The sequence below is a fragment of the Parus major genome, chromosome 6 (genome assembly GCF_001522545.3).
Source record: "Parus major isolate Abel chromosome 6, Parus_major1.1, whole genome shotgun sequence".
Lineage (NCBI taxonomy): Eukaryota > Metazoa > Chordata > Aves > Passeriformes > Paridae > Parus > Parus major.
In genome coordinates this window covers 32,869,973-32,879,370 of record NC_031775.1, presented here as the reverse complement: position 1 = coordinate 32,879,370, position 9,398 = coordinate 32,869,973, and the positions used below count along the sequence as shown (strand labels likewise).

The 9,398-nt window shown below is 40.2% G+C and overlaps 1 protein-coding gene across 5 annotated transcripts in view; it reads right to left on the bottom strand.

The window, feature by feature from the left end:
- MGMT (O-6-methylguanine-DNA methyltransferase) overlaps positions 1 to 9,398 on the bottom strand; it is a 145,440-nt gene that overhangs the window by 120,429 nt on the left and 15,613 nt on the right. For all 5 annotated transcript variants that reach the window (XM_033515742.1, XM_015633905.2, XM_015633907.2 and 2 more), the window contains exon 3: positions 5,074 to 5,213. In XM_033515742.1, coding sequence (XP_033371633.1) covers positions 5,074 to 5,213 — 140 coding nt within the window. The remainder of the gene's footprint in view (positions 1 to 5,073; positions 5,214 to 9,398) is intronic.

The window sequence follows — 9,398 nt, the reverse complement described above, 5'->3', positions numbered from 1 at the left end:
CTCCAGCCCCTTCTCAGCTCCGTTCCTTTCCCTGTTCCCACTCTCCATTTAGAGCTCATCCCAAACCCATGAATTTCTTTACCCCAAGGATGTTCTCTGGCTCACTCAGCTTGTATCCTGTTCCATTTTAAATAGAAAATCTCTGTTTTTACACAATAATCAAGGCAGAACTGGATGAGGAGGAGAGGAGCCTCCTCCAAGCCTCACTGCCAATAATCCCCTGTTCACATAAGTCATATCAGATGCTCATGGCAAACCAGGAATCCACTCCAAGCAGCAGAGCAGTCACACCCCTACCTCCTTCAGTGGGTTTTTACTGTGCCCCTGAGCCCCACTAAGTTTCTTAGCCTTGGAGGATGCTCAGTGGAAAAATAGGAGGAGTGGCACTCTCCCAAATGCCTCCCACTTGTGGCATCAAAGTGAGATATCACTCACAGTAAATTTTACAGTATGAGGAATGAAACAGTTAGCAAAGTTGACATTTAAACCATCACCACTGGCTGTGATTAAATACCTCAGAGATGAACAGAGTGGTTCACACCTCTCCAAGTTATTGTTCTAGGATCTTATCAGACTCCCTGCTGCCTTTGCACACACCTGAGATTTTCCTTCCATCTCTAATTGCTGGAAATCTGCTTAAACTGAGATTCTGGAGTGTTTCTGATGATGTTACACTGACAGAGAGAGGCTAACTGAAACCCTGCTGAACCTCTTGAACTGCAGATTCACCCTAAATGTTGAGGCAGGTTAATAATACGGGAAGAGTCAAACTCGCTCCTTGTTCCTCCTCCTCCTCTTGTCTCCCTCAGTAAGATGGAGGGAAATGGAACACTAAGGAAAATTGCAAATAACTTGCAGGGAACACAGAGGATGCCCCATGATGTAGTGACAGATCACAGTGACAGATCACAGCTGCTCAGCCCAGCTTTTCGGTGGAAAACTCCCTGGTGGTATCCTCAAATCCCAGGGAGAATAAATAATATTCCACACCAGGGCTATGGGCATCACCTGGGATCTGTGCCCACCTTCTGGATGGCAAATTTAACTTTCATGTCACACACACTCATCAGCAGGATGATGGTGGTCATCCCCATGTGCCCAGCAGGATTTTCTAACCACACACTGAAAGCTGCTCAGTTTTCCTCAGAACGTGTTTTACCACAGCCCTGTTACTGAAACCCTCCAGCTCCCTCAGAACCTCCCTGGAAAACCAGGCTGGTTTTCCTGAGGGAAAAGGGAATTCCTGAGAGAATCTGGATTTTTGGAGCACAGGGAGAACCTGCTGCCATGCCCATGCCAAGTCAGCAGCATCCTTTCCAAAGGGTTTTGTGCTGTGAATACTCAGCAGAGGGAAAGCCATGGTTTGTGTTCCTGCTCTCCAAGGGGATCATTTACTCCTGCACCTCTGCAATGAAACAAGGCTTCTCAAAACACAGTCATCCTGCTGTGGGAGCACCACAGCTGACAGCAGAACAGCAAAACAACTAATTCTGAAACTCCAAAGCTGCTGAAGACGCTTTGAAGTAAAATAACAGTAAAAGAAAGGGAGTTTTCCTTTTGGATATGAGCAAGAAGTGTTAAACATCTGCAATATTTCAGGTGGGGATGTTGGAGGAATATCAATGAAAACTAATCATTAGATTGGCATGTACTGAAAGAAAAACCACAACAGCTGATACAGCATGAAATGTATATATTATATACTATTATTATATAGTGTATAAAATAATATATATTAACTTACATTGTATAAATAAATATATAAATAACATACATGATGTATATAAATAATATATATTATTTATATATAAAATAATATATATTATTTATATATAAATAATATATAAATATATATTTTATATATATTATTTATATATATACATTATACATATACATATGTACAATATATATACACATTATATATAATATATACACATTATATTTATATATAATATATATTATATATAAATTACATATATATAATGTAATTATATTTACTTACATTATATATATAAATTATATATATATAATATGTAATTTATATATATATAATGTGTATATATTATATATAATGTGTATATATATTGTACATATATATGTATAAATAATATATAAATATATATTTTATATATATTATTTATATATACCTTATACATATATATGTACAATATATATACACATTATATATAATATATACACATTATATATATATAAATTACATATTATATATATAAATTACATATATATAATGTAATTATATTTACTTACATTATATATATAAATAATATAACTTACATTATATATATAATATATATTAAAATACATACATATTTTATATATATATATATATATATAAAATACATATACACAGCTTATACACACCTAAGGGTTCTTTTAAAATATGAACTGTGAAGCTGAAGTTTTTAGAAATGGATAAATTTTTCCAGATGAAGATGTCAAACCTTCAGGGAGCTGTTTGGATCAGAGCATCCTTATCACAGAACTCCAGACTGGAGGCCCTTAAAGCCCACCCAGTGCCACCCCAGCCATGGCAGGGACACCTTTCCCTGTCCCAGCTGCTCCAGCCCCATCCAGTTCCAGGAATGGGATCCACATGATGAATTTCAAAAGCCTGGATAAAGATGCTTCCTCTCCAAAAGGAACCATCCCTCTGTGACGTGTCTGGACTTTTAAACCCCGGCAGCTTCCCGAGGAGCAGAATAACCTCAGGTTATTACAATTAGTTTCATCTCATTAATAGATCAATTTCTTTCAAGCATACTGAAACTGGGTTTTACTTTGTTGCTTCTCCTTTTAGGCTCCATTATAGTCTGTGTTCTTAAGTTTTAAGGAGAGCCATCAGTGAGGAGGTTGTAATCTCAGGTGATTAATTGCTCAGCATTTTACAAGCTGTAAAACAGAGCGAGATCTCCACAAAGCGATTATGCCATTAACCAGGGGCTCTTATCAGATCTTTCTACAACTACCAGGTTTGTCTGACAGATTGCAAGTCTTAAGTATTTATATATTTCAAAGGTTTACTTATTTTTGTTGTTAAAAAACCCTAAAATCTCTATTGATTGTTACATGCAATTCCACATGAGAAGTCCCAAGCACCGTGGAGCAGAATACCAATATTTATTACCAGACTTGTGCTCATTATGGTTCTCTCTGACAGGGGTCCATTAAAATCAATTTTTATGTTTCTTACTTCTTTTTTTTTTTCCACCCAATGTTCTTGCCATAGTGTTTATTAGCCAGTTAGGAGAAACACCAGGCACTGCTTTGTTTTTATTTTATTCTGTCGAAAATAATGAGGCCAGATTTAACAACTATTCACTAGCGATGAGGAGAAGAGATTAAATGTTATACTTCAGCACAAACATTTACAGATGGCTTTAAAATTTTTAGAACTTTATCAGTGCTAAAGACAAGAGGAAGTCCCACCTTTCTTCTTCAGATTTAAATTCTTAAAGTAATCATAAAAATACTCTTGCCTTTAACTTCAGAGTTATTCCTGAGTGATAAACCCTCTAATGTAACAATTTTTGTACATAAATCACACAGCCTGTGAGGTTAAGAGATATCAAGATGCCACCAATGCCTCAAGATGAGGTGAAGGCAGCTCAACACTGAGAAAAGTGAAGCTCTAGAACAGGTGAAAATTAAAATTAAATATAAATTTTGGGGAAAGGGTCTAAACTGTCCAACTTCTGCTGAAGAACAAGATCATGAGAACCTTCAACCAGTGAAGATGGCCACATTACAGGTGAGCAAACCAGGTGTCCTGGTAAAACAAAACCAGATTCTTTTACCAGATGTTCTGGTATGGATCTCCACAGGGTGCAGATCCTCATCCCCAGGGTTGTTCTCCAGGCAGATTTTGCTCTGCAGAAAAGCCAACTTTGTCCTAAATGCCCATTTGTCTCCATCCCTCATCAGCAGAAATCCAGCACTTAAACCAGAATCTGAAGGAAGTGAAGCAGTTATTTCCCTGCCACTGGAATTGGGAAAACTGTGAAATCCAGAGGCTTCAGAGTTTTTGTATGGAAGGTAAAACTGTATTTCAACCAGAACACACATTCTGCTCCATATCCCTGATTAATTTTACACCCATCTCAGTTACAAGAAGAATAAAATAGGAAAACAGGCATCCTACAGATCCATGGAGAACTTCAGAAGCAAACACAGTATGAGAAAAAGGCAATGTTGGGAAAAGAAGCCAAACCTGTTTGAATCTTGTCAGTGATTCCAGCTTAAAATGATCCATCCTCAGAAGTCAGACCTAAATCAAAGTCTCAAAAAAACCCTGCATTGATGCAGCAGACTGTGGAAAAGTGGAATTTAATCACCAAAACCAGTTGAAAGACCAGTCTTAGAGAAGTCAGACAAAGTCTTGATTTTGGCAAAGAAATTTGGCATAGAAATTTAGCATCTAATTCTGAATGAATTCAAAGTTCCTTCTAAAAATGTCACTGAAATTTCCTCACAAATAAGGGAAAAATCAAAGATCTGAGCAGGACAGAGGGACTCCAGCAGACTGAACACAACTTACAACAAACAGGAAAATGCACTGAGGCCTCCTCAGCCAGGCCAGGATTTGAGACATCATCTCCACTGCCACGTGGGATCTGTTCCAAACTCCAGAAGACATTACAGCTCTGGAAAAACAACTGAAGCTCTCACGAGTACCACACAGTAATTAAAACAATCAGTCAATCCTGCTTCTACCTGCTGGAGCACGGATCTATATATAAAAATATAAAAATAGATGTAGGTCCCCAAGATTTGTGAGGTGTGCAAGGAGATTTTAACCTTAGTGACATTTATATGTGTGCCAAAAATTGAGGGAGGCAGGAGATTCTTTCAAAACTTCCATTAAAAGCACTTATAATTTAAAATGTTTGATAATATTTTTGAGGCAGCAGAGGAATTGATGTATTTTGGAGTCCTTAAGGGCAGAAGAGCCTCCTCCTAGTATGATTAGCAAAAACAAGTGTGCTCTCAGATCCTCCAGGCAATCTCCTTCCTCCAGCAGGAGCACAGCCACAGATCAATAGGACATGAACTCACCCACTTGGCAGCTCGCTCATTTTGGGAAGTTTTATTTCATGTACGCCCGTTTCACACCCCGATATCTCCATCCTTCCCACGGGGCTGAGCAGAACCACGTGTTTCTCCTTGCATGGAGATCCTCCCTGCTTGGAATTCACCTGTTCAAGGAAATAAAATCCTCTTTCACTGCAGGAGTTTTCACCAAGGGTTTGAGTAGTTTTCAAAAGCAATTTGAAAAAAGCAAGGAAACAGCATATCTCAAGTTTCCTCAACTACAGCATTCACTTTCAAAATTCCAGCTTAAAATGATCCATCCTCAGAAGTCAGCACCTAAATCAAAGTCTCAAAAAAAACCATTAACTAGCAGCATAGTGATCTTCATAAAATGTGAAATAGCAGCAGTTTCATGGCTGGTTTATCAGCTAAAATCCGATGTGTTGTGACACTTATTTAAAACAGGATTGTTGTGACAACAAAGTAGATTCAGTGGTTTAGAGCAGCAGTGTTATGCAAATAACAGCTGGAACACAAATAGAATATGTCTGCTGGAAAAGAAAACATATGAAAAAATCAATCATTCCTTAGGAAAAGAAGCATATTTTTATTCCCATTGTTACCAGTCTGGTTTTACGATTACTGATAGGATGTAGTTGGAAACAGCTGCCAAGTATTTCTCAATATTGGACAAGACCAACAATAACAGACTTGTCAAATTCATCTTGGCTAAAAAAAAAAAAACCCACCCCAGTCTGGATGTGTGAGTTGTATTCAGAGTTTGGTTTGCACCATCCCTGCAGGAGGACAGGACAGAACAACAGCAGTGTGTCCACTGCAGCCAGCCAGACACCAAACCTTTGGTCCAGACCACAGCCAGGGCAAAACATCCTGTGATCCAAAGAGTTCAGCTCATGTGAAACTGGGAGAAAAGGGAACAAGAAATTGTGAGGCAGCACAGGGTAACTCCATCAGCAAAGAGAATAAAAGGTTCCTACAACGGTTTGGGATGGAAGGGACCTTAAAAACCATTTATTTCCTCATCTTCCCCTGTCCCAGCTGCTCCAGCCCCAATGTCCAGCCTGGCCTTGGGCACTGCCAGGGATCCAGGGGCAGCCCCAGCTGCTCTGGGAATTCCATCCCAGCCCCTGCCCACCCTGCCAGGAACAATCCCTGCCCAAAATCCCACCCAGCCCTGCCCTCTGGGAAACCATTCCCTGTTTCCCATCCCTCCATGTGCAGGACCCTGCACTTGACCTGTTGAACTTCATGAGGTTTCCTGCAACACTGAGAGACCAAAAAAATTCTTGTATTTATTTTATTTACTTCCCTGTGTACAAGGCTGGACAGGGCTTGAGCAGCCTGGTGCAGTGGATGGACATCCCATGGCAGGGGATGGGATGAAATTTGATTTAAGATCCCTTCCAACCCAACCCATTGTGGGATTCTGTGAGTGACAGAGCAGGGGTGAAGCCAGGAAGGTCCATGCAGGGTGACTTAGAGCTGCCCACTGCTCCCAGCTGTACAACAATTAGTTGTTTTCCAAATAAGAGAATCTCCTCAAATCCCATTATTAAGTGCTGTGGAATGAAGTCACATCTGTGAGTAATATAATCAGTGTGAGAGAGCAGAAAAACCATCAAACTGACAGTTTTGCATAACTAGAGCAAAAGTAAACCTAAACCCCTGAATTTTGGGAAGCTCTTACACAATTCCTCCATTACAGACACACAGCAACCAGAGCAACCTCACTCAGCTTGGAGAAGTTCAGGAATGGCAGGTTCCCTGTGGTTTATTTTCTTTGACCCAACTGCTAAATAATCAAATGTTTGGTGGCACCACAAAGAAACTCCTTTCCAACCAACTTTTTCCATGTTCCTCCTCCCTCCTGGAGGACATGGGAGAGCTCCTCTGGAGCAGCATCTCATTGCAGAAGTCATCAAACAAGCAGTAAAAGTTTACATATGTGCCAAACCAGCTCACATTCTTCATGTTTATTGGTGTGACAGCCCTGAACCAGATGCACTGAACCTCACCCCATGTGCTCCACCACTATAACAACTCCAGGATCAGCTTTTCCATCAGAACAAAACCCGGGATGCAGGGAGCAGCAGAGAACTATCAATAACCCTCTGAGCTCTCTCCAAGTCAAACTAAGCTTTATAGATGAAACCTTGAGTGAGTGCAGCTCCTGTTTGCTGCCTTGTTTATCATATTCATTGGGCAGCAATATTTAGAAGGTTTATTTTTACAGAAGAATGAAGCTGCAGGACATCAATCCACATCCATAGGCAACTGGGTTGGGATGCTCCAGGATGAAGGGCACTGATGGATGTACAATGCACACTCCTCTGTCCACATCCTAATTTTGTTATTTAGGCTGGCTAGGAGGAGAAATCTCCTCACAGAAAGGGTTGTCAAGCATTGGAACAGGCTGACAAGGGAAGGGTGGTGTCACCTGTCACTAAAGGACACAAAATGATTCACACTACTACTTTCAGTGCTAGAACAAAAACCCCTGACTTTATTTTTTCCAGTATTTACAGATTCCCAACAATGACAAGGATTGGATAATTTAAGTTGCCACCTTCCCTGCACACTGGTCATGCAAAACATCCATCAAAAGACATTTCCCAGAAGGAACGTGATAAACAACTTATGTTTACAGGACTTTCATGGGAAAGCAACTAAAACTATGAAAACATTATCAGAAGGTTTAATTTTCAGGGTGACAGTCACCCTCCCTGGAAGTGTTCCAAAAACACTTTGGATGTGGCACTGCAGGACATGGTTTAGTGGTGAACACAGTGCTGGTGTGCCCACTAAACCATGGAAGTGTCCAAATCCAGGCTGGAGGGGGCTTGGAGCACCCTGGGATGGTGGAAGGGGGTGGCACTGGATGGGCTTTAAGGTCCCTTCCAAAACAAACCATTTGTGATTTATGAAAAATGGGAAGAATTCTGATCAGCTCCTGCATCATCTCCACCTTCATTCTCCTCTTCCACTGAAATACCTAAAAAATCTCTGTCAAAATATCTTGTTATTTTGATATTGGGTAGAAAAATATATGACTTTTAGAGAGGAAACATCTCCTGACAAGTTCTGGAGTTTTCCCAAAGAAATAGAACCATAGGTGCAACATTGGTAAGTTTACCTCACCAGACTGCTAAATACAGCAAACTGGAAGATTGGAACTTTATTTAAATTTGCATTAAGCAGCTTTCCCACTACAGTAAATAATTCAAATATTTCTAAGTTCTGCTGCTCCTAACACCCCAAAAAGCTCCACTGGAGATTGGAGTATCCAATTCATATCCATAAGGGTGAACAGAGAAATAAAAAAGGCAGAGAAATCTTGAGAATCAACAAGGCTTAAAAAAAACCCCAGACTGAAGCAAAGCATTTCCATACTCCATGTTCTCCCAGAAAACAATTTGTGTTTTCCAGAAAAGTCCAGAGAGCAAACCCTGTTTTTCCTTTCAGTATTATGGAGAACTGAATCCTCCCCATCAGAGCCCTATCTCTGATGGATCTCCCCTCCACAGGTTTTTCCATTTCCTTCACTCTGCTTTTGCAATATAAACCCACCACACCAATATCAAAATATTAACAATAATCCCCTCTGCATCTGATTGAACAGGGGATTTCCATTAGGCTACAGCATGGAAGTCCTCACAAATTTTTTCTTTTCCCCTCAAATATTTCTGAGAATCAAGGCAAAAAATAACATATTCAGCTGGCAAATCGAATGGGGCCTCACACATCCTGCAATTGGATTTTTTTTTTAAACCAAGAGAGTCCTGCATTAATCAGGACTCTTGATCTTTTTCAGATTAACAAAGTGTTAATTGAGCTAAGTGTGATGGAAATACAACCAGCAGCAGGAAACTGCACTGCAATTCTCTCCCTGTTTCCCTCGCCTTCTCTCAGACCCCAGAATGGTCCAATTTCCACCATTTCTAGCCAAGCCACTGCTGCACTTTTTGGAAATGCTCTGTTCAGCCCCTCCAGAGCACAGAAGTCACTTGTGTGACAGTGAAGAACCCACCCAGGTGTCACAGGAGGTTTTCCACACAACCCTGCTCCCACACTGGGACAGGAGGGAACCACACCCTGCCTCCAAACACCAAAAATTCCTGTCAGAGCACCCCAAATCACACCAACCACAGGAATTATAGCCCAGAGATTCTGAATTTCTGAATGTATTAATCCAACAGAATCACTACCTGCAGGTGTTGTCACTTCCCTTGGAGGTGTTGGTACCCACCCCACCAGTGGTGTGACCAAGTGTCACCTTGTTCATTTACTTCTCATTCTCCATAAATTTATCCTAAAATCTTCATCACTTC